General features: G+C 52.3%; 2 protein-coding genes across 3 annotated transcripts; both read left to right on the top strand.

The window, feature by feature from the left end:
- The first annotated feature begins 349 nt into the window (after positions 1 to 349).
- On the top strand, positions 350 to 10,197 carry LOC112111363 (surfeit locus protein 4-like). Its single transcript, XM_026660678.1, has 6 exons — positions 350 to 466; positions 4,303 to 4,489; positions 6,617 to 6,693; positions 8,146 to 8,189; positions 8,706 to 8,892; positions 9,702 to 10,197. Exons 1-6 carry the CDS (start codon positions 416 to 418, stop codon positions 9,966 to 9,968), a joined length of 813 nt encoding a protein of 270 aa, XP_026516463.1. The 5' UTR covers positions 350 to 415; the 3' UTR covers positions 9,969 to 10,197.
- A 3,603-nt stretch (positions 10,198 to 13,800) lies between these two features.
- On the top strand, positions 13,801 to 25,461 carry CCDC130 (coiled-coil domain containing 130). Of its 2 annotated transcripts, none has more exons than XM_024206756.3 (10): positions 13,801 to 13,826; positions 19,008 to 19,050; positions 19,400 to 19,453; positions 20,068 to 20,150; positions 20,657 to 20,712; positions 21,799 to 21,859; positions 22,585 to 22,727; positions 22,820 to 22,992; positions 23,541 to 23,679; positions 24,199 to 25,461. In XM_024206756.3, exons 2-10 carry the CDS (start codon positions 19,048 to 19,050, stop codon positions 24,606 to 24,608), a joined length of 1,122 nt encoding a protein of 373 aa, XP_024062524.2. In that variant the 5' UTR covers positions 13,801 to 13,826; positions 19,008 to 19,047; the 3' UTR covers positions 24,609 to 25,461. The 2 variants fall into 2 exon arrangements, with proteins under 2 accessions (XP_024062524.2, XP_024062523.2); XM_024206755.3 differs by lacking the exon at positions 13,801 to 13,826 and adding an exon at positions 17,945 to 17,970.
- Positions 25,462 to 26,233: the final 772 nt, after the last annotated feature.

Genomic DNA, 26,233 nt, shown 5'->3' on the forward strand with positions numbered 1-26,233 from the left:
TGGCCGGTGTGGGGCGCCCTGGCCCGGCGTGAGGCTGTGGCACGGTTCCAGCTCTCCTAAGTCCCAGACTGGGGCCACTCCCCCGCCCCCTGTGGTGAGTGGGCTCCCCCCTCCCGCACCGCAGCCCTCCGAGGGCGGGAAGTTGGCGATAGCGCTCGGCTCCTCCCCCGCCGCCAAGGGTGAGGGCTGGAACCGGCCGCCATGGCTATCGAGGCAACGCCGTTGAAACGAACGGGTCTGCCTCGGTAGCCATGGCCGAGGGCGCCCACGTGACCTCCCCGGGGGTGGGGTAGGGCGGGGAACCTCCCTGTGACTGGTTGCGCACTAGCCACGCCCCCTCCCGCCGTCGGCCACGCCCTCTCTGTTTCCCACTCTCGGCCCCTGAGGAGACAGCGAGGCCGGGCCGGAGCCGACTATGGCGCCCAGTGGAGACTTGATGGGGGCTGCTGAGGACCTGGCCGACCAGGTGAGGGGGCGAGGTGTCCGGGCTGGGGGCGGCTCCTCCTGGAGGAGCGGGAGCTGGGACTGACCTGCCCCCTCCCGGCTGGGAATGGTTTGGTCCATCCCCGCGTGGGAGCCATTGAGGGGGTGGGAGATACCATCTCCCGCAAGGATAGTGAGGGGTGGGACGTACCGCCTGCTCCTCTTATAGTGAAGGGGGTGGGTATGGAGAAGGGAGGATCTACCATCTACCCCTGGGGAAGGGACTGTACCACCTACTGCCCCCCTAGAGAAGTAATGGGGGATGTACCATTATGGGGAGGGTATTGGGGGGACCTATCAAAAATGGGGGGTGGGATATACCACCCGCTTTTCCTCCCCCTGGGGGGGGGGGAAGTACCAATTGCTGCTTCTTTCTTCTCCCCAAGCGTGGAGCCTGTAGGAAACGGGGGTATGTACCACCTGCTTCTCCTTCTGTTTGGGGGGAGGGATGTACCACCTGTTCCCCCCCCCACACGGTAGGAAGGGGGGCCAGGGAGAAGAGTGGGGGGGGGAGAGGCTGTACCATGTGTGTCTCCTCTCCCCCTCCCCCTCCCATTGGGGGGTGGTATTGAGAAGGCAGGGGACCCACATCCCCTGGTTTGCAGTGGGGTACGGCGTACAGGGCACCCAGCCGGGAGTTGGCAAGGCTACTATCTGTAGTACTGGGGCAGGAGGGTCTAGGCCCCCCATATCTAAACCCTCCCCGCCCCCAACTCGGGCGGAGGAACCACTGAGCCCACTACACAATCGATTTCTGGCGACAAAAAAATGAAAAAAACAGGAGCAGGAGTGAGGTCAAAGGTAAAAAATAATCAAGAATCTGGGGAGGAAGGGGACAAAGAGCCCAGAACCCCTGACCGTGCCCAGCACTCCTCCCACACGTCTAGTAAGTGGGGCTGGTGCACCATGGGATGCTCCGTTGACTTGAATTGGCATTTTCTTTTTGTGCCTTGAACCATGAAGTAATGAATCTGATGGGATTAAAATTTCTGCTTTCCTGACTATTTCCAGTTGATATCCGTTCCCTCAAAATAAACAAACCCAAGGACAGAACAGGGGAATGTTTTCTCCTGAGCACTGTGTGCAAGGGGTCAGTTATAATGGGAGAGGGAATCTTCATGTCACTAGTTCAGTGCCATTCCACACCAATAGTAATCCAGATTACCTCGTGATAATCCCACTTCACTAACAGATTAGTGAATCCAACCTCACAGCCCATGAAAGGTAGGTGTTATCCCCACGTTGCAAATGGGGAAACTGTAGCACAGAGAGGGGAAATGACTTACCCGTGGTCATACAGTGAATCAGTGGCAGAGCTGGGAGTGGAACCTGGGAGTTCTGACTTCGTCTCAGCTACACAGATTGCAGAATATCTTCATGGTGCTCACGAGTCTCAACTAAACTCCTACTAGGACTTGCACAATTGCTGTCAGTATTGCAATTGGGTCTCTTGCCAGAGGTCAACAAAGATGTAAAGATGTAAAACAGATGCTAACCTGTTTGAAAGATCTAGGGTAGGCAATGCAAGCTGCCTTTAACACGTGCTAAAGTGGTCAAATTACAGTCTTGGGTAGGTTATGTTAGACTTTGAAAATGTGTGTTAGTTAATATCACACCTTAAGTCCTCCTCTCAGAGAACGGTATTTGGCTTATCCCTAGAAGGAGGTCTCTCAAGCTCAGGTATGGTGGCAGGGGTTACATGTGTTTGTGAAGTTTGCCTCACTATCTCCCATCTTGTACCCATCCTATGGATAACTAGAAGACTTCATTTTCCAGCGCTGCCAATGTGGCACCTTGATTTCATCCTAGGGCAAAGTCTCAGTCGAGGACATAACAAACTCCAGTTAACACTTGAGCTGATTCTGAGCATGTGTTTTACAGGAACGTCTTTCGGTGTCTCTGTTGTGCAGTAGGCACCAGTGCACAAAGCCTGGAAACATCTTGACATGATTGTGTTTAAAATGGATATTGGGAATAGTTAGGAGGATTTAGGGCTTGTATTCCAAGTACACAGTACGTTGCTTACAATTGTAAAGTGAGCCCTGTGTATTTTACCCTCTTGAACCAGACCTTAAAACTCAGGCTGCTGTCCAGTCTGCATGGGTGTTAAAGATCCCAAGGTCTGACTTGTGCAGGGTTCCTGAGCTAAAATTCCCCCTTCCCCGTTCTCAGCTTCCTTGTGCACTACCTGCTGCCATCTTTCCCAGATGTGGCTGCTTCCCCTCTGGTGTTCTGTGGAACCCTGTTACCCATATAGATCAGGAAGATCTGAAACTCATTCAGATAAACAGAGCCGCGGATATCTGCGGGCCATGTTTGTGGATTGCAGATGGACGTGGATCCAAATTTTATATCTATAGCCCTGCAAATCTGCGGATATCCGCTTTATATCCATGGACCATGTTTGCAGATGGTGGATGCGGGTACAAATTTTATATTCACGCAGGGCTCTACTGATAAACAGGGTTTTCGGTATGAGCACACTTAACATAACTGATGGACCTTAGGCCTGGGCTACACTAGTGGGGGGGTTCGAACTAAGATAGGCAACTTCAGCTACGCGAAGTCGAAGTATCTTAGTGCGACTTACCTGGCCATCCTCATGGCGGCGAGTCGACCACCGCGGCTTCCCCTTTGACCCAGCTTACCCCTCCTGCCGAGGTGGAGTACAGGTGTCTATTCAGGGATCGATTTATCGCGTCTCGTCTAGACGCGATAAATCGATCCCTGATACATCGAACACTACCTGCTGATCTGGTGGGTACTATAGACATACCCTTAGAGGATGTAACCCAGTTTCAGACAACAGGGATTTGGGGATTAAACTGATTTCTACTCAACTGATTGCTCAAATCAGACAGAGATGGGGGCATGATAGCAGTTTTCAGGTATCTAAAAGGGTGTCATAAGGAGGAGGGAGAAAACTTGTTCACCTTAGCCTCTAAGGATAGAACAAGAAGCAATGGGCTTAAACTGCAGCAAGGGAGGTCTAGGTTGGACATTAGGAAAAAGTTCCTAACTGTCAGGGTGGTTAAACACTGGAATAAATTGCCTAGGGAGGTTGTGGAATCTCCATCTCTGGAGATATTTAAGAGTAGGTTAGAGAAATGTCTATCAGGGATGGTCTAGACAGTATTTGGTCCTGCCATGCGGGCAGGGGACTGGACTCGATGACCTCTCGAGGTCCCTTCCAGTCCTAGAATCTATGAATCTATGCTTCTAGATTAATAGCTACTACGCAGTCTCCTCCCCTGCGTCAGTGAATCTCTACTGTGTGGGGCTACAGAACGAACGCACAGTGTAGAGCTGTGCGAATTACCTGCTCTTCAAAGCAGCTTCCGACAGCAGTCCTACCGCTTCAAAGGTGTCCTTGTATGTTTCCCAGAGAGTTTAAACTGGGAGTTGGGACTCTTGAGACCTACTCCCAGTTTTGGAAGGAGAGTGTATTCTAGTGGGTAGAGCAGGGGACTGGGAGTCTGGACCCGGGTTCTATTCCTGGCTCTGGGAAGGCATGTGGAGTGGTCGGAGCAGGGGTTGGGAGCCGCTGACTCGTACAACCTTCGAAGAGTCAAGTTGCGGCTCTCACCTCAGTTTCCCCATCTCTAATATGGGGCTAATACCTGCCTCCCAGAGGCGAAGTGAAGATTTATTAATGGAAGTGTGCAAGGTGTCCTCAGATTCTCCGCTGACCAAAGTAGTCTCGCTTTTGGAGCTGGGTAACCTAGCAACTTGTTGCTTCAGCTGCGGTGGGCCATTGTTTTCTGACTCTCTAATGCTGCCTTTTGTTCTTCCTCCTCTGGCCATATCTTCCCCCTCCAGTTCTTGCGGATGACAAAGCGCTACCTTCCTCACCTGGCTCACCTCTGTCTGATCAGCACCTTCCTTGAGGATGGGATACGGATGTGGTTTCAATGGAACGAGCAGCGGGATTACATCAATATGTCGTGGGGGAGTGGCATCATCTTGGCCACACTATTCGTGTTAATCAACATGTCTGGACAGCTGGGTAAGAGCCCTCCCACCTCAGTGATGCTTCTGAGCTGCTGTTTGGGAGGGAGCCTGGGTACAGAATCATAGAAAGGACCTCGAGAGTTCATCTAGTCCAGAAACCCTCCATGCTGAGGCAGGCCCAAGTAACCGAGACCACCCCAGTGATGGATTCCACAACCTACCTCGGTCAGTTGCTCCAGTACTTAACTATCCTTAGAGTTAGAAAGTTTTTCCTAATATCTTACCCTAATCTCCCTTGCTGCAAATTAGCCTGATGGAGAACAATTAATCACCATCCTCTTTGGCAACCTTTTACATATTTGCAGACTGTTATCAGCTCCCCCCTCAGCCTTCCCTTCTCTGGTCTAACCTTGCCCAGTTTTTTTAACCTTTCTTAGTCGGTCGTGTTTTCTAAACCTTTTACCAATTTCGTTACTCTCCGCTGGACTCTCAAATTTGTCCACATCTTTCTTAAAGTGTGGTGCCCAAAAATGGACAGAGTACTCCAGCTGAGGCCTCATCAGTGCCGAATTGAATGGAATAATTACCTCCCATTAGGGCAGTCAAGCGATTAAAAAAATTAATCTCGATTAATCGTGATGTTAAACAATAATAGATTACTATTTATCTAAATATTTTTTGCACTGTAAAATAAAAGAAATAGTATTTTTCAATTCACTTGATACAAGTACTGTAGTGCAATTTCTTTATCATGAAAGTTTGAACTTACAAATGTAGAATTATGCACAAAAAATAACTGCATTCAAAGTAAAACAGTGTAAAACTTTAGAGCCTACAAGTCCACTCAGGCCTACTTCTTGTTCAGCCAATTGCTCAGACAAACAAGTTTGTTTACATTTGCAGGAGATAATGCTACCTTGCAATGCCAGTTACAAAAGTGCCATGCGAACGTCTGTTCTCACTTTTGTAAATAAGAAGCAGGCAGCATTATCTCCCGTAAATGTAAACAAGAAGTAGGACTGAGTGGACTTGTAGGCTCTAAAGTTTTACACTGTTTTACTTTTGAATGCAGTTATGTAACAAAAAAAAATCTACATTTGTAAGTTGTGCTTTGCGATAAAGAGATTGTACTACGGTACTTGTATGAGGTGAATTGAAAAATGCTCTTTCTTTTGTTTATTGTTTTTACAGTGAATATATTTGTAATAAAAATAATATAAAGTGAGTACTGTACACTTTGTATTCTGTGTTGTAATTGAAATCAATATATTTTGAAAATGTAGAAAAACATCCAACATATCAAATAAATTTTAATTGGTATTCTATTGTTTAACAGTGTGATTGAAACTGCGATTAATTTTTTTTAGTTAATCACGTGAGTTAACTGCGATTAATCGACAGCCCTACCTCCCATGTCTAACGTATGATGCTGCTAACACATCCCAGAATATTTGCCTTTTTCACAACAGAATCACGCGGTTGACCCGTATTCAATTTGTGATCCACTATAACTCCCAGATCCCTTTCTGCAGTACTGCAGCCTAGCCGGTTATTCCCCATTTTGTGCATGTGCATTTGGTTTGTACATAGGTGACTTTTCCCCCCCTCCCCGGCCTCTCCCCCAGCTCTGCAAATGCTGAGCATCGCACAGAGGCAGTATTTCACTGCAGAAGCTGGAATCCTTGAACTAGCAACACTCTGCCTGTCTCTGGCACCTTCCACACTGGGATCTCATAGCGTTAAACTTCATGTGCCCCAGGGTGGTATGTCCCTCTTATGCAGATGGGGAAACTGAGGCACAGAACAGGGAAATGACTTTTCCATGGTCACACAGTGAGTCAGGGGCAGAGTCTGGAGTAGAACGTAGATCTCCTGTGATCTTCCACCATCCCTCTGGAAAAAGACCTCTAAAGTCATCTAGTTACGTGTCCCCCCCCCCCTCCCCCCGAGGCTGTTCTGTGGAGAAGCTCCTCTTCTAATTCTGATAAGACTCATGTGGCTGTCTTCCCTCATTGGCTTTGAAAACCTCACCCTGAGTGTACTACGCTGGTGGTAAAATGCCCCAAACTCCCTCATAGAGAAGAGTGAGTATTGAGAGGGTCATCTGTGTTTTGTTAACCTGCATTGGCGCTGATGCTGATATATTTTTTTTTTTTTTTCATTTTCTGTGTCTCTGTTGCAGTTGGGTGCATTCTAGTCCTAGCCAGGAAGTTTGTTCCTTACGCTTGTTTTGGCCTGTTTGGGATTATCTTCATGCAGGTGAGTGGGAGACGGGCTAGCTTCATGACGCTGCTCCAGACAGGAGTACTAGATGCCATGGCTAGCAAAGATTCCCCTGGCTGCTTGGTGGATTGACAGTAGTGGGCACTGATGGCCAGTGGCTGTGGAATGATGTGAGCTGTAGAACCACGAAAGCTAGAGAACGGAAAAGACCAATGACCTATTATTAGGGTTTGTCTACATGGGGAGTTAATCAGGAATAGCTATTCAAGAGTTCGGGGGAATTCTCAATTCTAAAGTGGATTACGCTAATTCAGAATAAAGCACTTTTATTCTGAGACTAAAGCGTCTACACATGGAGTTAATCAAGAAAAGTGAATCTGCTTTAAATTCACAGCCTCCCTTACTCGGGATTAATGTTCATATGTTGACAATCCCTTAGTCTGTGTCTTCCCTGGGGCAGCATTGTGCCCTTCGCTCTAGTCTCTAAAGCTTTTCTCCCGTCGAATGTGTAAATGTCACAAGCACCCGGGGTTTCCATCCCTTCCCTGGGGGAGACTGCTAGTACATCTCACTATGTGGAAATGTCCTGCTATTCAGCCTAAATTTTCCCTTTCTTACTTTCGTTCCTCCTCATCACCCCCCATTCTGTTAAACGAAATTTCTCACCTGTCATGGTGTCCTGCCCCCTTCAACTCTCTCTGTAGATCGTTGTGTCCGCCGACATCTTAATCATTGCTAAGCCACGGTTAGCTCTTTTAAAGACGGTGCGGTGGATAGAGCACGAGACTTGGGAGAGACTCCAGTTCAATTCCCTGCTGTACCATAGACTCCCTGCGTGTTCCTGGGCATAGGTGCTGACTCTGTGGGTGCTCCAGGGCTGGAGCACCCATGAAAAAAATTAGTGGATGCTCAGCGCCCACCGGCGGCCCCGCCAGTCAGCTCCTCCCCCTCGCCCCCAGTACCTCCTGCCTGCCAATCAGCTGCTCTCCGCTCCCCTCCAGCGCCTGCCGCAGATCAGCTGTTCAGCCGTGTGCAGGAGGCCCTGGGGGTGAGGGGGCGGAGCAAGGGCAGGGCGTGCTCGGGGGAGGGGATAGGAAGAGGCGGGGTGGGGGCCTGGGGCGGAGTGCGGGTTGAGCACCCCTGGGGAAATTAGGAAGTCGGCACCTGTGCTCTTGGGAACTGAAGCCCGGAGAGAGACTTAGATGACTTGTCATCTGCACAATGGGGATAGTAGCCCTGCCCTGCCTCACAGGATAAATACACTGAAGCCTCTGAGGTGCTCACCATTGACTTGCTGCGGGGCTGTGTGCAAGGGACCTCGCTGCAGGGCCTCTCCGTGCTTCAGTTCCCCCCTCTGTAACGTGAAATTGAAACTGACTCCTCTTCCGTGGGGCTCAACTTTTGAACAACTCCTTGAGATCATCTGCCGCAAGCAGCTGAACCTGTTACCTGGCCACAGGGTTTAAACTGGTGGTTTCTGTTTTGCAGACAGTCGCTTACAGTATTTTATGGGATCTCAAATTCCTGATGAGGTGAGTTACAGCCGATGAATGGAATTGGTGCTACTTAGCCACAAAGAAATGAGGGCAAGGCCTGGCTTCTAAAGGCAATCCCTGACTCCAGCGATTAGGACAGGAAAAATGGAGGAGAGGACTCCTGGGTGCTTAACCTCGCTCTGCCACTGACTTCCTATCTGACCTTAGCCAAGTCACTGCCACTCTGTGCCTCAGTTTCCCCACCTGTCATCCCTCCTGGTAGGGTTCAGGTTTCACTAATGAACCCAAGTACAATGTGATTCCGGGATGGTGAGGGCTAGAGGCGAGCTTGGTGGGGGCTTGTGTAACCCGCTGGTGAGTGTGTGCTACAGGTCCCCTGCTATGCCCGACCCACAGAGGATACGTGTCTGTTACAGCCCCAGCTAGGGAGACTGGGCTCTTGCTTTTAAGCTGGAGGTGCCCGGTTCCGTCCCTGGCATGGCAGGCGTCACACTCACGTTAGAAGACAGTAGCTCCATGATCCATTGATCCTTTCGCTTCCCCCTGCTGCAGGAACCTTGCCCTAGGAGGTGGGCTGCTGCTGCTGCTGGCAGAGTCCCGCTCTGAAGGGAAGTCCATGTTCGCCGGCGTCCCCACCGTGGACGACATCTCACCGCGACAGTACATGCAGCTGGGGGGCAGGCTCCTGCTTGTGCTCATGTTCATGACACTGCTGCACTTTGAACTCAGCGCTTTCACCGTAAGTGGCCTCTGATACCCCCTGTCACCTTGTCCTGGGGTCCCCTCTCTGCTACAGGCAGCCCATCCAGCAATGGGGCTGGACACTGCACGTAGCCCTGAAGCAAAGGTGTTGCCACCTCCCTCCATGGCTATGCCTTTGATGTCCTCCCCTTTCACTTCAGGGACCCTTAGTGCTGTTGGGGTCTCCCCTGTAACCCACGCACAGCAGCAGTGTAGGCAGGCGAGTTGGCTGCTCTGAGTTGCAGGTTCCACACCCTGTTTGGAATGTGTGTGGGAAGGAGAGCGGGGAGGTTACTCCACTGCTGGTTAGTCGCGGGGAGAGTAAGCAGAGGCCTCAGACCTCCCGACCCACCTGACCCTGCCTTGAGCTAGTGCAGTGGGCAGGATAACGTCGTCTTGCATCTCTGCTGCTTCCGCATTCCAGTCCAAACAGCCTTCTTCGCTTTCCAAGCCCTCCACGTGCAGCCAGCTCCTCTGCCCTGAAGAGTCTAACAAGCAAGACCCCCAAAATGGGGAGAATAGGCCAGGTATGGGAGGCTGCAGAGAGATGGGTCAGGTGACCAATGTAGGAAGAATCCCTAGTCGGAACTGGGTTTGAAGGAAGACGGAACTGAGATGATGATCTTGGGGTTTATTCTCAGTTCTGGGGAGAAGTATTGCTCTAGCTGTGAGCAGGGAACTGAGAGCCAGGACGCCTGAGTTCTATTCCTGGCTCTGCCCTGACTTGCTGTTTGTGAAGTGCTTTCAGCTCCTGGTATAAAAGAGCGGTGCAAGTACTCATGTCTCCTGATATTTCCCCCATCCCAGATCTTCCAGGACATCTTTGGCATGGCGCTGATCATCTTGGTGGCCATTGGCTTCAAGACCAAGCTGGCCGCCCTTACCCTGGTCATCTGGCTGTTCATAATTAATCTGGTCCAGAACGCGTTCTGGAACATCCCCACCTACAGGCCTCTCCACGACTTCCTAAAGTATGACTTTTTCCAGACCATGTCGGTAATAGGGGGTCTGCTGTTGGTGGTGGCACTGGGCCCGGGAGGAGTGTCCATGGATGAGCACAAAAAGAAGTGGTGAAGACAGGAGGAGAATGAAGAACGGGGAGGAGGCTTGGGGCAGACGGAGGGTGGGAATCTTTCCTTACAATTTTTTAAACTTAGTCCCATTTGTATATTATTTTTTCCTCCCCCATTCTGTTCTCTGGAGGTTTATCATTGTTCACTGTTGCCTTATCAGGATAGGAGAGGCTTTTTCTTCCTATCCGGTTGGACACATGTGTAAATTAAAATATATATTCTATTCTACAGCCCTTGAGCCTTGTGTGCTGGTCCGTCCCTCAAGGCCTGACTTCGTAATGAGCCCCTCTGCTATCCTGAGCTTGGATCATTATAAAAGGCCCCTTTTGGGATGTAGAAAGAAGGCCCAAAAGATTTGCTGTCCTCTGACCTCACAGTCTCCTTATTGGTGGGTCAGCAGAGCCTTGCGGAGACCCGGAATAATGACATGGCTGTGAGCACAATTGAACAGAACAGCTGAAAGAGGGTACAGAGGCAGCTACCTCCCTGCTGCTAGTACAAACAGCTTCCTTCTCTCCCTGAGCCAGGAGGCACACACATTTCAGTTACTTCCTGAGATAGGAGCATCCTGTCGGGGCTGTCTGGCTGTGCCAGACACATGCACCCAGCCAGCTCAGTAATTCTGTCACGGTGTTCCACCGTAAATATTGGAAACGCCAAGGCTTGCCTTCCCTGGCTTTGCTGGAGGACTTCGGTCTGAAAGGCAGAGGGGGAGCTTTTGCAAACCGTAACTGAAGGATGCTGCAGTGTTGACTCTTTAACATTGACATCTTTTCTCCCAAATATACGTGGGTGTTTGAGTTAAATAGGTATTCAGCATCCCCCAAAAGACAGTGTTTTAAACGACTGATCAGCTATTTATACTTCAGTATCTGCAGTGTTATTCTGCCAGCTCTCCATAAAGCCCTCTGAGGCAGATGTGGCCTGACTTTTTAATGTAAAAAGCAGAAATAGCCCCCGTCTTATCTGTCTTCCAAATCCCACTTCCAGGCTTTCTTTACATGGAAGCACAAGTCACAATTTTCGTTTCCTTGGGAGTGGGGGGGGGGGGGGGGCAGGTCACCATTAATAACATTGCAACGGGTGATGTCACTTTAACAATACACAACTTCAGTGGTCCTTTGCCACAAACTCTGCAGCCTCCTCAGTGGACATTTGGATTAAGGCTTGGATCGTTTGACCCTTTCTTGGGGGCTGCCTGTTTTGAAGGAAGGCAGTGGCTCCTGGAATGAGCATCGTGCCCAAGGGGGTGTCTCTGCCTTATTTCCAGTTATGCCACCGGTGGGAAAGTTGCTACTTTTGGAGCCAGATCCCGACTGCAAATCAGCTGGGGTGGGCAGGCTATTTTGAGTGGCAGCTTGGCCTCCAGGTTAGGCGGCATCGGCACTAGACTGTAAAAAGGGAATGCTAGCAAAGGTAAAAGTGAGCTGGGGTGGGGGCGGTCAGGCACTCTGGCTGTGTGATCCTGAGGGTAGAAGAAGGAGATGCATGTAGGTAGTTTGCTGTCTCTGTGCACCAGGTGGGAAGGCTCAAAGCTCTTACAGCTGCTATCCGAGGTGTGTGTGCATGTATCTGCTAGGAGAATCCTAGAAATACAGGACTGGAAGGTACCTCGAGAGGTCATCTAGTCCAGCTCCCTGAGGCAGGACCAAGTAAACCTCTAGACCAGTGGTCCCCAACGCGGTGCGCCGGGGCATCTATGTGCGCCCGCCTACTGACAAGGGAGCACCCCGCCGCCGAGGAGCATGGCCGCCAGACAAGCAGCCGCTGAAATGCTGCCGAGAAGCGGCAACGTCAAGAAGCGTCGCCGCCAAAATGCCGCTGCTTCTCGGCGGCATTTCGGCGACGACGCCTCTTGATGTTGCCGCTTCTCAGCGGCATTTTGGCGGCTGCTTGTCCGGCGGCCGCGCTCCTCGGCGGCATTTCGGTGGCTAGTCGTCAGGCACCCGTCACACTGAAAGGTTGGGGACCACTGCTCTAGACCATCCCTGACAGGTGTTTGTTTAACCTGTTCTTAAAATCCTCCAGTGATGGCGATTCCTCAACCTCCCTTGGAAGCCTGTTCCAGTGCTTAAATGTCCTTGCAAAGTTTTTCCTAACATCTAACCTAAATCTCCTTTGCTGCAGATTAAGCTGATTACTTTCCGCCCTACCTTCCGTGGACACAGCGAACGATCTCTCACCGTCCTCTTTATAACCACCCTTACATATTTGAAGACTGTTACCAGGTCCCCCCTCAGGCTTCTTTTCTCAAGACTAAACATGCCCAGTTTTTCTAACCTTTCCTCAAAGGTTAGGTTTTCTAGACCTTTCATTATTTTGGGAACTGCCCAATCCCGAACATCTAGAATCTCGCCTGCCCCAGGGACAGAGCTCTTGTCAGTCTGATACTTTGCCTTTCACTGTTGCCAGTGTCTGGTGCTTCAAAGGAAGGGACGGATGCCTGCGAGGCAGCTTGTCTGCTCTGTGTGGCTGTTACATGGCAGGTGGACAGTCTGGGCAAGGGAACCAAGTTCAGGGGTAGCCTTCAGCTGCTCTTGATAGGCTGCTAGGACTCTGGGGGGGGGATACAGGTAGCAATGGAGCTGCCTGCTCTGAACCTGCCCCCTCCCCCCTTTGTTACTACTCGGTTCTGGTTGCTAGTGTAGATGGGATTTGCACCATCGGTTAGCAAACAGTCCAAGCCTTTGACGTATACTCACTGGTCCCTGTTAGGCTGTTATCAGAGAATTGGAGCAGCTTGGCTGTTCTGCTTAGGGGCCTTGATCTTGAGCAAGTTCCTTAACTGGCTGTTCCATACAGAAGATGATTAAACAAATCCGGCGGCGTTTTATTTCCCCTCTCCTCCAGCAAGAGCCTGCCGAGAGAAAAGATTTGACGCGCCGTAGTGGGATCAGGGCCCCTGGCCAGTACAGCTGTTGTGCTCTGGGCCTCTTCTCTTGTGGATGTGGGGTAAAGTTCTGCAGAGCTCCTGCTCTGGAGCACTGGGCCAGGCTGGCTCTTCCGCCCACCCTATCCAGCACGGCGGCAGCAGCTTGCTCTCTGCAATAAAGCGGTCTTGGAACGGCTGGCAGAGATTAAGAGCTTTGCAAGTGTTTTCCATGGCTACGACTTGCGCTGCAGGTTATAAAATCTGATAGGAGCCTGGTCGAATCCTTGGGAGCTCTGATCATAGATCACATTTCCTATAGAGCGCTTTGTGCAAGGGCTTGAGAGAGCTTTGGAAACACACGTCCCATTATCCCTAACTTTCAGAGGGGGAGACTGGGGCACACCGACGGGGGACATGAGCTGGCTGAGCCGCCGCAGGCTGGGGCCAAGAGAAATTAAATGCCTGCTTTAGAATCTTGTGAGTTGCTCAGATCCCAGTGGGAGTAACAAGAACCTAGAGAGGGACAGAGCTGGGAATAGCATCCAGTAGTCCTGGCCCAAGCCCTGTGCACTAGCCAACAGAGCGTGTGGCCTCCAGTTGTAAATTAGCTGGTCTAGGGATCGCCCTTTAAGAATAATCTACTAGCCTGCCCTGTTAGTTCTGAGCTCATTCTCTGGTCTCCCAAGACTCTAGTCAAGGATGTGAACTCCATGGCTTGTGGTCTCCTGCAATCCCAGACCAGCTGGCAAAGGCGTCCTTCATGCTGCTGCTCTTGGCAATCTCCTTCTCTCCCCCCCCCCCCTTTCTATTTCAGAAGCTGTCAAACTGGTTTAATGCTCTGACGTGTCTCACAGAAAAGGTTGTGACACCCTATCCTTGAGTCAAGCTCCCCGGGCTCTGAGGCCAGAGCAAAGCCAGAGGGAGTGGATGGGCAGCGCCAAAGAGGGGGAGATCTTCTACTATCACTGTGACTCAAAATCCACCTGGGTAAAAAATGTCACATCTTATAGCGAACTCACTCTGATTCTGTCCCCCCACCAACCATGAGACTGGCTTAAAATGTCAAAGAAGTTGGGTTCTGTCCATGTGCCGGCTGGTTTCAGAACCTTTGCCGAGAGGCACGTTTCCAGGAGTTCCCCTGCAGCTGTAAGGTCTAGAATTTTTTTGACAGGAGCTGGGAGGGATATTCAACCATTTCTTACTTAATCTTGTGACTCCAGGAACTGGGGCTTTAAGGGAAATGCGGCATCCCTGTCCCATGCTGCTCTGTAACCCCGCCCCCTGGGATTCACTAACCCTGCCCCCCCACCCCCCCCCAGTGCCTTCTAACCCTGCCCTCACTTCTACTGCCAATGGGTTGCAAGAATGTTTTAAAAGTGAGCAGAATCTTACGATTGGCCAGCAGATGTCCTGACAGTAAGATAGAGGATCTCAAACTGGGGGGTCGTGAGCTGTCAACCTCCACCCCAAACCCCGCTTTGCCTCCAGCATTTATAATGGTGTTAAATATATAAAAAGGTGGTTTTAATTTATGGGGGGGGGGTCACACTCAGAGGCTTGCTATGGGAAAGGGGTCACCAGTAAAAAAGTTGAAGAGCCACTGCAATAAGAAGTGGCATTAGCGTTAATGAGACATTGGTTTGTTGTGCTTGTTCCATTGTTTCAAAAGACAATGGCTTTTTATTCTCTCTGGGGCAGAGCCGCTTGTTAAAACAGGGCAATTTTTAAATCAAGATTAGATGTTTTTCTAAAAGATTTGCTCTAGTTCACTCGGGAATTAATTCAGGGAAGTCCTATGGCCTGGGTTGTACAGAAGGTCAGGTCTGACCTACACTAGAAAATTAGGTTGGTTTAATGACATCGGTAAGGGGTGGTATGAAAAATCCAGGTGTTGTTAAACTAACAAATCCCCATGTAGTCGGTGCTGGGTTGATGGAAGAATTCTGTCATCGTGTGGATTTAGCTACTGCCTCTTGGGGAGATGGATTACCTATGACAAAGGGAGAACCACTCCTGTCGGTGTAGGCAGTGTCTACATTGACACGGTGCTGCTATAGCGTTGTAAGTATAGACAAGCCCTCAGATTAGATGATCAAAGCGGCCCCTTCTGGCCTTTACAATCTATGAATACGTATCACTCCTGCAGTGCTCTCTTGGTTCCAAGCACTCTTTATTAAGCTTCCCGTCATCCCTCTGGTTTACAGATGTGGAAACTGAGGCACGGAGCCATGACTTAATCAAAGTCACGCAGCAAGTCGGCAGCGGAGCCTGGATTAGAATCTACGACCTTCTGTGCTACTCTGTGCCCCGCAGCTCCACTGAGGGCAATCCTTAAAGCAGAGCTAGTTGGAGGTGAACGGCCCATTCGCCTTCAGCTAATCATACAGCATTGGGTTGCATTTTGTTCTTTGCAAGGACAGCGTGTGACAAATGTAGGCTAAGTCATGGGTGTGGATTAGGCAGCCTGACTAGAGCCGAGAACGCATGCCCTGTTTAAAGGCAATCAGCACTTCAACCTCAGTTTTTCCCAAATTGTCTTAGAGCTTCAGCAACTGCATAAAGGAGGGACCCGTGCTTAGCCCCCCTGCCTTCTTTGAGTTGCTCTCAGTAGCGTTCTGCCTTTCTCAGTCTGTCCCCACTTGGGCCGTGATTCCAGACAAGAGGAAGTGGTCCAGGGGTGAGGTCACTCCACAGCTCCACCGTAGCCTCACTGTGGGGCCTTGTGCAAGTCACTTAGGCCCCCACATTTTTAAATGTATTTAGGTGCCTAAAGATACATTTAGACCTAGGAACTTTTAAACATCCCACTTTGGTGCCTATCTGCAACTTCAGACACCTAAATACTTTAAAAGTCTTGCTCTAAAGCCCAGATCCACAAAAATATTTAGACTTCTGTTAGTTAGGAGACTCGATACCTTCATGGATCTGGGGCTCAGTGTCCCTGTACCTCCCAGCTACAAAGTGGAGTTGATACTTCCCTACCTCCTCGGGAGGTTGTGAGGATAAATATGGTAAAGATTATGAGGTGCTCCTCATGCATTAAGAGGGAGCCAGGACTAGAATGTAGGAGTCCTGGCCCCCCGTCACCTGCTCGGTGGACCCCTTAGACAGATGTTCAATACAAAGTTTTCTGAAATGGAACAATTCTGGCCGAACTTGCCCTCTTTTAAATGAGGAATAATAATACAACCGTTCCACTTTCCTCCCTTCATCTCAAAGTGCTTTACAAAGGCTGAGGAACTCTTGTGATCCTTGATTTACAAAAGGGAAAAGTGGGGGAGGGAGGGAGAGGGGAAGGGACTTGCCCTAAAGGTCACCCACTGAGTTAGCCAAGCTGCCTTGGAACAACAATCAAGGCGTGCTCCCACTCAGTTCCCCACGCCACGCCAGCCACCCTCGCCTGCCAGAACTGGGGATAGAACCCAGGAGTCCTGATACCCAGCTTCATCCAGGCACATGCAGCCTCTTCCTATTACTTGGAAAGAGACCCTACCCGCAAGCCTGATTGTCCACAGATCTAACCCTGTTGCAATGAAAATATTCTGCCTCGCACTCTGCTGCTGATTCCCATTAATCTTGGGTTTGCCGTGTTTCTTTTATAAACGTGGCCAGCCACTGAGTCATAACCCTAAATCCCTTCCCTGCATGTCTGTCCCATTTCAAATGGGCTCTCGGCTGTTTTGCGGCCCCGAGTGGGATTATGTTAGTGTCCCTGCATCTGCATTTTCCATTTTCCCTTCCCACTGTCCTAGTCACGTACAAAAGTCCTTATTTGTCATAATCTGCTTGCTCTGTTCCTCAGCGACTGCTATGAAGAGAGGCAGTGTGGTCCAGGGGCTAGAGTGGGTTTCGGATCAATACTCCTGGGTTCCATTGCCACCTTTACCATGATGCACTAGGTCAGCTCTGGCAAGACACCGTATTCTTTGTATTTCAGCAGTACCTAAAAGCTCCAATCAACTTTGGGTTCAGGTCCATTGTGCCAGTCCCTTTTCCTGCTATCTGCCTGTTTCCCCCCTTGCTAACGGTATATAATACCTGCCTACTGTGTGTGTGGGGAGGAGTGGGGGGAGGGGAAGCATGCCTCATCCTGTGTTAAGAATTACCTAATCAATATGTACCTGTATTGTTACCCCTGGTTTACTGATGAGGAAACTGAGGCATAGAACGGGGATGTGACGTGCCCACAATTGTGCACTGATTCATTGGAGGAGTCAGGGATAGAACCCAGGAGTCCTGCTACCCAACTACCAGCTGTGGCCACTGGACTCCACTCCCAGCCCAGATCTGGTGTCCAAACCCAGGAGTCCTGCCTCCTCATCACCTGCTCTAGCCCTTAGATCTCAGCAGTGGTGTCCGATCTGGGAAAAGAAACCAGGCATCCTGCCTCTCAACCAGCGTGCTAAGGCTCCTCTCCCAGAGCTGGGAAGCGAGCCCAGGACTCCCAAGTCCCAACATGCAGGGGGAGCCCTGGCAAAGTCTCGGGCGCTTGGGAGGCCATTTCACCACCCCTACGATTGTGCAAATCACCCCTTGATCCCAAAGCAGGTTTCAATGCCTCTGTCTGCTGAGAGGGGCTGGGGGGTTATTTCCCAATCCTGCAGGGCGGGGGGCATGAGCCTGAAGTATTCACCGCCTCCCTATCCCCCTTGGTCCCGTTCCCCCAGTGCCAAGACCTGGTTCTTCTCTCCCATGTGGGGGTTGCAGACAGGGCAGCGGAGTTTTGGGTTGTTGAGGGTCGCCAGCCCTCCGGGAGTGTCCTGCAGTCTCCAAGAATTAAAGATTAATCTTTAATGAAAGATTATGTCATGTGATGCAATCTCCAGGAATTCCTCCAACCAAGGTTGGCAACCCTACGCCTTGTTATTTAGGACGGAGGGAGGGACTCCCCTCCCCCGGGGCAGGGGGGTTGCTGGGGCTTGCGGGCCCTGCTAGGTGGCACCACCCACCTCCCCATTGCAAGCCCCGCTCCCGCCCCATGCGGCACCCGGCCCAGCCAGAGCCCGCCACGTGGGTACTGCCGCAGCTGGGGGGCGGGGCCCTGTGGGCGGGGCCACACGGGCCGGGGAGGGGCCGAGCTAAGGCAACTGTTGATGACAGGGAGGAAGAGGAGGAGGCAGAGGCGGAAGAGGTTAGTGATCGCTCTTGCGTTGGGGGAGGGAAACCTCAGGGGTCCCCCCCGCCCAGATACTTATGGGAGGGGGGGTGTTACTGTCTGTCCCCTCCCCCTTATTCCCACACACTGTCCCCATACACGGGGGGGGGCTCTCTGCCCCCCACCACTATACTGGAGGGCTCCTTCTCTGCCCCCCCAGGCCCGCACACCCCCAGGGGAGGGGCCCCTCTCTGTGTGTCCCTCCCTCCCCCCTTATCTGGGGTGGGAGGGTGAAGGGTTCCCTTGAGCTGTCCCCAACTCCCAGAAAGGCCCCTTATTGTCTGTCCCCCCCCCACCGTGTAAGCAGAGGGGGAAGCCTCAGGCCCCCCCCCACACACACACACGCTGGTGTTGGTTACTGGCGGGGGGGGGGTGTTTCTGGTGATGCCAGCCCCACCCTTGGGCTTGTGTTCCCAAGAGATCCCGGCTGAACTGCCCTGGCGCTGACTCGTTCAGGGCCCTTTGGCCTTGCCTCTGCTATGGGGTGGGGGGGAGACAGGGGGGCTGTAGCAACACCCCTTCCCCCCGCCCCCATCATAGCTCTGTCTGGTAGCCCCTGAGACTAGCCTGCTGCTTGGGGACATGCTTAGCCCACGGATGGGGCCTGTTCACACTACTAAGCCAAAACTTGTTCTGAGTATGTTGGGGGTGGGCAGCGGGCTATAACCCTCTGTCCCACCCCCCAGGACAATAGGAACTGGGAGCTGAGCCAGCCAGCAGGAGCGGCTTGCGGTCGCCCTTGTGAGATCAGTTTAACAGGCAGCGAAAGAGCTAGAGAAGCAGTGTGGCTGAGTGGACTGAGACTTAGGAGGGATGCCCCTAGTCTTCTGGGTGATCTTGGGCAAGTCCCTTCCTGCGGTGTGCCTCAGTTTCCCCATCTGTAATATGGGGATAATGATACCGACTTCCTTTGTAAAGTGCATTGAGATCTACAGAGGAAAAGTGCTTTATAAAAGCAAGTTGTTATTATTTCTAGTCCCAGAAATGACCCTCTCTCCTTATCTTTCCCACAGACTGTGTGTTCCAGGTGCTTGGAGCTAGAGACTTTTCACAATGGTGAGTGGAGCTGATCCCAATGTTGCCATCCTGGGGTATTCAAAAATCACAAGTCAAGCCTCAAAAAATCATGGGATTGTTTTTAAAAATCATGAGATTTCATGAGTTCCTTTTCTTAGCCTTCTGTGCTGTTCAGGTCATTCAGCCCAAGTTTCTAAGCTTTTCTTCACGACTTTCAGGGGCAGGAAACTGCCTTTTTTGTTTTTAATGAAAGCTGAGATTCTCATGAAATCGCTGAGACAGATGGCTAAAAAGAATTGAATCTCACCCGAGATAAGTAATCGGCTGCTTGAGTCTTGCATCCTGACGTAGGCGTTTGATTATTATTTTTTTGCTTGTTTCCTTATAGGGTGAAAGAAAAGGCGTGAATAAGTATTACCCTCCTGACTTCGATCCAGCAAAGGTAAGAGCAGGGATTGAACAGCAAGGCCTGGTCATAGACACATCAACTGATGCTTGGTGTCCGGGTTTGCTCTTGCCAGCATGAACACTGTGTTTACCAGTCAGCCTCATGGACAAAGTTCTGAGCCTGCTACTGTAGTTGGGAATGAAACCAATAACTGGGAATTAAGCCAGCCAGGCCTCACTTTGTCCCCTTTCCTGTGAGGGCGGCTGATTACATTCAAAAGCAACAGATTTTAAGTGGATAAAGGGTAACTTACTTTATAAGGAACTGTGGAACTCCCTGCTACAGGATTTTAGTAAATTTCAAAGCAGGAGTAGGTGTGATATTGGTAAGAACGAAGTCCGCCATGGCTAGGATCACAAGGGCTGTAGGTCCGCATTCTTCCTTGTACGAGCTGCCTTCCAGCTGGGGGTCAGGATGAAATTTCCTCCATGGGATATTATGGTGGGTTTACACCTCCCTCTGAACCAACCAGCATTGGCTGCTGCCATAGATGGGATACTGGGCTGGAGGGATTGTCGGTCTGATCCGGTGCTCCAGTTCTAGGAACCAAACTGATGTTGGCCTGTTGTTATGGGTTAACGGCTGCCTTTCTGTTCTTTCCCGCACAGCATGTCTCCCTTAATAAATACCGGAACAGCCACCCGCTGCGAGAGAGAGCCCGCAAGCTCTCCCAGGGCATCCTTATCATCAGGTAAGAGCTTGTACTCCTTTACCATCCCTCAGGACCCCTGAATGCATCTCGAGGGAACCCGTGGGTTGCTGCCTTGTAGGTAGAGCAGGGGACTGGGAAGCCAGGACTCCTGGGTTCTATTCCCAGCTCTGGATTAAGAGTGGGGTCTAGTGCTTTGAGCAGGGGGCTTCTGGGGCCAGGACTCCTAGGTTCTATTCTCACAACTACACTGAGTGGTGCTTTAGGGAGGACATTGGGGTTAGCCCCCAGCTGAGGTCAGTGCAGTTGCCTCCCCTAGAAGTAACGGGCACAAACTCTCTGTGTTGGGGATGCTTGGCTGCCGGTGGTTAAAGGAGCCAGGTCCCCTCTGCTCCCCGTGTTCAGCCTGAGGCAGAATTCAGGTGGTTTGTGGACTCTTGACTCAGCTGTGCTTAGCCCCTTCGCTCCAGCTCAGCGGTTGTTGGCTGGGGAGGCCGTGCGGTTCTAGCACCAGGGTGACCGGCACCGTCTTGGCTGCTCTCTCCTAGGTTCGAGATGCCCTACAACATCTGGTGCGATGGCTGCAAGAATCACATTGGAATGGGTAAACTCCTGCTCTCCCAGGGGTCTGCCTAGCGCTCACCTCGCACCCTGAGTGTGCACAGCCCGACCGGAGCTCGGGTCTCCATCCTCCGGATGCTCGGCACACAGTGCCACGCCCAGGCAGTTGTGCTCCCACCATTGCTGGGAGCACGAGTCATGACAGGATTGAGACGGGTGGAGAGGGGATGTCCCAGGGTGTGTGTGGGGGGTGCCTTAGGGGGTTGGCTCCTTGACTTTAGGGGAGGGACCAAACCCAGCTTTAATTTACTCTCTCTGATGGTTGCTATTGTGCTGTCCTCTCTGCTGCCTCTGAGCCCTGGCTGAATAACCCCCCCCCCCCCCCCCCCCCACCCTTCCCTTCCCCCACGGAGATATGGCCCTCCCATGTCCCGTGCACTACCTGGGGCGATGGCTCGACCAGCAGCAGCTGTGGGGAAGGCAGTCTGGTGGGTAGGGCACGGGACTCAGACTTGGGGGACTGGGGTTCAGTTCCCAGCTCAGACACGGGCTTCCTGTGAGACCTTGGGCGAGTCACTTAATCTACCCCATGCCCCCGTTTCCTATCTGTGAAATGGGGGTGATGATACGTCCCTTCGTCTCAGGGTGCTGAAAGGATGGAATTTATGATGAGGCAGGAAAGAGAGACTGGGGAGAGAAGGTTTGTAGTACAAGAGAACAGCCACTTGAGATAGTACGGTCTAGTGGTCAGCACGGTGGGGGGAGCTAGGAGGAGAGGATGCCTGGGTCCTATTCCCAGTTCTGGGTGGGATTCTTCAGGGTTCTGATCCCAGCTCTGGGAGGGGAGAGTGATGGTGATTAGAGCAGGGGCGGGTCAGGACTCCTGGGTTCTCTTGCCAGCTCATACCTCAACTCGCTGTGTGACCTGGACTTGTCCAAAAGTGTGTAGTCTTGCTGCTGACAATGTGGAGTGTCTATGAACCCTGGGATTGAGAGCCAGGACTCCTGGGTCCTGTTCCCAGCATAGCTTGAGAGCCCAGGTAGACATGACATCCTTGCCAGTGCTGGAGGGAAATGCGGGATGTGGGTGGAGTTGGCGCTTCAGACTCTTCAGCTCTGTCTGTCGCAGGTGTCCGGTACAACGCGGAGAAGAAGAAAGTTGGGAATTACTACACTACCCCCATCTACAGGTAGGTGCGAGAAGCGCACGCTCCTCCCTGTCTCACCTCCCAGGCTCTGAGCCTGTGCAGAGCAGTGACCTGGGGGGGGCCACATCGCAGAATCCCACCATTGTCACTGGCCCCAAACGGCCTCCCCAGGCAAAGCAGTCAGGGTTAGAATGGGCCCCAGAGCCCCCGCCTGCCTCTTGCCCAGAAGGGGAGGGAACAGCCCCCGGAAGAGCCAGCAGCACCCCAACGACGAACGTGGCATGACAGAGATGATAAAGCTGCTGCTGAGCTGAGCTGGATTTAAAGCAACGTCCTCTGGGCTCTGTGTGCCATCGCTGCCACCTGCTCCCCTGGGGATGCGCCTGTGGTTAGACCACAGGGCTGGGAGCCAGGACTCCTGGGATCTCTTCCCAGCCCTGGGAGGGAAGTGGGGTCTAGTGGTTAGAGTGAGGGGAGACGATTCCCGGCTTTGCCACACAATTGGATGAGTCCTTGCTCTCTCTCCCCCCCCATGCTCGATTTCCCCCCCTACACACACACATCTACCGGGTGGATAATACTGAGAGGCGAAGTAGGTGTCTGTCTCTGGTGGGACCACGTGCCAAAGACTTCAGGAGCCGGTGCAAGATCCCCCTAGCAGGGGACAGGCACAAAGGCCGGAAAGCTGGAGTCTGGCTGGGGCTTCAAGGAGGTGGCCAGGAGATAACCCCCCAGCCGTGACCCCAGCCTGTCCCCTTGGGTGCCAGGTTTCGGATGAAGTGCCACCTGTGCGTTAATTACATCGAGATGCAGACGGACCCGGCGAACTGTGACTACGTCATCGTGAGCGGGGCCCAGCGCAAGGAGGAACGCTGGGATATGCAGGACAACGAGCAGATCCTGACCACAGGTGAGCCCAGGGAGCAGCAGGCCCTGCTCCTTCCAGCGGCTGGGAGGACAGACCCCACCGGTGAGTCCGTGTGTCTGTCCCTCTGCCTCCAGAACACGAGGCGAAGAAGAAGCTGGAGACCGATGCCATGTACCGGCTAGAGCATGGCACCGTGGACCAGAGCAAGCTGCAGAGAGCCATCCCCACCTTGTCCAACATCCAGGAGGCCCAGAGTGCCTGGAAGGACGACTTCGCCATCAACAGCATGCTGCGCAGGAAGTTCAGGGTGAGCAGGGACTGAGAGCCATGTGGATTGCGCACTGCTCCTAGCTGGGACCCTCCTGGCCTTTTGGGAGGCAGCGTGACCTCATGGATGGAGCACAGGACTGGGACTTGGGAGACCTGGGCTCTGCTGGGTGATCTTGGACAGGTCCCCTCCCCGTTCCTCAGTTTCCTCATCTGTAAAATGGGGATAATGATATTGACCTCCTTTATACAGTGCTTGACGATCTGTGGATGGAAGGTGCTGGAGGGGAGAGCCGGGGGGTGGGGCTGGGCTGGAGGAAGGACTTGCTGAGACTGTCCTTTGCACTAGACATTGTGGCAGTTCAGTGATGTGTCTCCATGATTCTCTGTCCTGGACAGTCCTTGCAGCATCCGTCTCGTGGGCACTAGATCAGGGGCCAAGTCTAACCCTGGCGTAAGCAGGCACAGCTCTGCTGAAGCCAATGGGATTTACCCCCTCTCCTTACACCAGGGCTGAGTTTCAATGGCTTACTGTAGATGCTGCTGGCTGGGCCCTTTCTCTCACCGTCCTGTCCCTCCCCTGTTTAGGAGGAGAAGAAGATTCTCCAGGAGGAAGAGGAGAAGGACCTGGCTCTGCAGACTAAGGCCAACCTGAGCATCCCTCTGGTGCAGGAGACGGAGGAGGACCGGCGCCTGGCAGCTCTGCTCAAGTACCACAGCCTGGACTGTACGTGCTGCCTTCTGGGGCTGTGGGTGGGGGCTGCCTCGGGTCTTCTGGGGGGCCCTGTGCACAGAGGGATTCAGGGCCCTGTCTTGGCCTGAGGAATGTGGGCAGCGTAGGGTTACGGTCACCACTGACCGTACCAACGGTAGTCAGTTGGATGTGATTTACATTGGGGATGAACAAATCGGGGGAGCCAGGACTCCTGGGTTCTAGTTCCGGCTTTGGAGGGGTAGGGTCTAGTGGTTAGAGCAGGACTCCTGGGTTCTATTCCCAGCGTTGGGGGAGGGAGTGGGAGCCAGGACTCCTGGGTTCTAGTCCTGGCTTTGCTGCTTACTGATGTGTGATTGGGGGTGGGCTCGGGGGGGAGTGGCATTCAGGTCTGGGGGTCTATGAGCCCCGTAGATCAGTGTGTGCTGGTCCCAGGGCAGGAGCCCTGAGCCAATGCTCCCAATGACATTGAAGCTTTCAGGTGCCCTCTGTGGCTGCTCCTCCCTACCCTGCTGCCCCTCCCTCTCCTTCCAGCTTATGAGGACAAACAGAAGCTGAAGCGAACAGAGATCTCTGGCCGCTCCTGGTTCCCCCCTGCTCAGGCTCCAGCTGGCAAAGCCACCGACACGCTTAAGAAGCTGGGGCTCGCCGGGAAAGCCGTGCCCCCGAAGGCGCTCACTGGCGGCTCACACATCACAGTCGGCCACTTGGGCATTGTGCGCCGCAAATCCAGGGAGGGGCCTGAGAGCCTGGAGCACGGGGCACGAACTGGCGGGCAGAGCCGCGACAGCACAGCCCATGGGACGCCCCAGCAGAGCTCCCCCATGGCCAACGGCGACGTCCTCCCTGCGGAGGACACTGCCAGCACCTCCTGCTCCGCCAGCCTCAGCTCCTCTCTCGTGGCAGACTATTCGAACTCCAGCTCTGATTCTGAAGTGGACTGACACACACACACACACCCGTAGGGCTGGACTTAGGGGGCCCGCATTGTTTCAATGACTCTAAGCCATAGACCCAGCAAGAACTCCTGCTCCTCCAAGCCACAGCGGTGATCCTGCCTTCTCCACAGAGCTCCCAGCGAGACAGACCTTCAAACACCCCGTATCAGCGCGGTTGATACCCTTCCTGGTGTAACTCTGGAAAGGCAGAGCCTGTACCCCGTGTATATGAGATTCCTCCCCCTAGGATCGCAGGCAGCCTCCTCTAGTGTGGATTCACATCTGCCCCTCCCCTCATCCCCTGTATCTGCTCCATTAGTCCTCTGTACATTGTAAAGGAAAGGACAGACTAAAATAAGCCTCCATTAAACGCTGGCCCCAGCTGATTAACCGTATGGTTCGCTGACAGCACACACCCGGCTGGTTGTGATGAACCTTCGTGTCTCTCCTGCTTCATAGCAACAAGACTGAAGAACGGCAGGAGAGGAAACCAGTTAGGTGGGTCTTCGCGGGGAAGGGAATAACTGAAATGGAAACCCTCGCGAGCTCTGCTATATTAAACCTGCTAAATGCAGGGCTGCCAAGGGACTTGTCTACAGGTGACATTTTCAAACACGGGAGAACCTACGTCCCGTTTTCAGAACTGACCTAGCCCCTCAGGTCTGGTTTAGGTTCAGATCGGGTGCTGGTGGGACTGTCTGCCAGGACTGCCATTTCTCTACTGAGATCATTAAAACGGTAGAACTCGCCCTGTTGATGTTCAATGAGACTAAGGCCTTGTCCAAACACACACAGATTGTACCAACTTTTAACTACACGGGCTAGTTAAAACTGGTACACCGCCCCCTCCCCCGGAGTTGACAGTGTTATTCCAGTATAAAGTGCAGTGTAATTATTCCTATCTGGGAAAGGGAATACACTTTAGAAGGCACCTTTTATAACAGCGGGGATGGGGGGGGGGGGGGGATGTTGATAGAAAAGGTCTGCAGAATCATGACTGAGGTGGAGAACGTGACTAAGGAAGTATTATTTACCTCTTCACCTAACTCAAGACCGGGGAGGGGCGGGGTCACCCAGTGAAATCCATAGGCAAAAAGTTTAAAACAAACCTAAGGCTGTGCTTTTGTCACACAATGCACAGTCAACCTGTGGAACTCCTTGCCATGTGAGATGTGAAGGCCAAAAGTATAACTGGGATCAAAAAAGAACTAGATAAGTTCATGGAGGGTAGGTCCCTCAGTGGCTATTGGCCAAGGTGGGCAGGGACACAGCCCCATGCTCTGGGTGTTCTGATTGTCAGAAGCTGGGACTGGATGACAGGCTGGCTCACTCAATAATTACCCTGTTCTGTTCGTTCCATCTGAAGCATCTGGCTCCAGCCACTGTCGGGGGATCCTGAGCTAGATGGACCATTGGTCTGACCCAGTGTGGCCAGTCTTATGTCCACTAGGTTCTAGAGACAGCATGGTCAGTGGATTGGGGTCGGGAGTCAGGACCCCTGGGTTCTCTCCCCAGCTCGGGGAGAGCAGTGGGGGAGAGGTCAGCTCTTGGCTTCTATCTAGGGTTGTCAGTTTGGGTTGGATGTATTCCTGGAGGTTTCATCATATGAACTAATCTTTAATTAAAGATTA

This window comes from Terrapene carolina, unplaced genomic scaffold, assembly GCF_002925995.2.
Source record: "Terrapene carolina triunguis isolate 2854851 unplaced genomic scaffold, T_m_triunguis-2.0 Scaffold833, whole genome shotgun sequence".
NCBI classification, from domain to species: Eukaryota; Metazoa; Chordata; order Testudines; family Emydidae; genus Terrapene; species Terrapene triunguis.

Excerpts from the sequence above, each read along its gene's own strand:
- LOC112111363 (XM_026660678.1), top strand. The coding sequence starts at position 416 with ATGGCGCCCAGTGGAGACTTGATGGGGGCTGCTGAGGACCTGGCCGAC. Across the intron at positions 6,694-8,145 it reads TTGGGATTATCTTCATGCAG|ACAGTCGCTTACAGTATTTT; the intron begins GTGAGTGGGAGA and ends TCTGTTTTGCAG. Across the intron at positions 8,190-8,705 it reads GATCTCAAATTCCTGATGAG|GAACCTTGCCCTAGGAGGTG; the intron begins GTGAGTTACAGC and ends CCCCTGCTGCAG.
- CCDC130 (XM_024206756.3), top strand. Across the intron at positions 22,728-22,819 it reads CGAGCAGATCCTGACCACAG|AACACGAGGCGAAGAAGAAG; the intron begins GTGAGCCCAGGG and ends CTCTGCCTCCAG. Across the intron at positions 23,680-24,198 it reads CAAGTACCACAGCCTGGACT|CTTATGAGGACAAACAGAAG; the intron begins GTACGTGCTGCC and ends CTCTCCTTCCAG.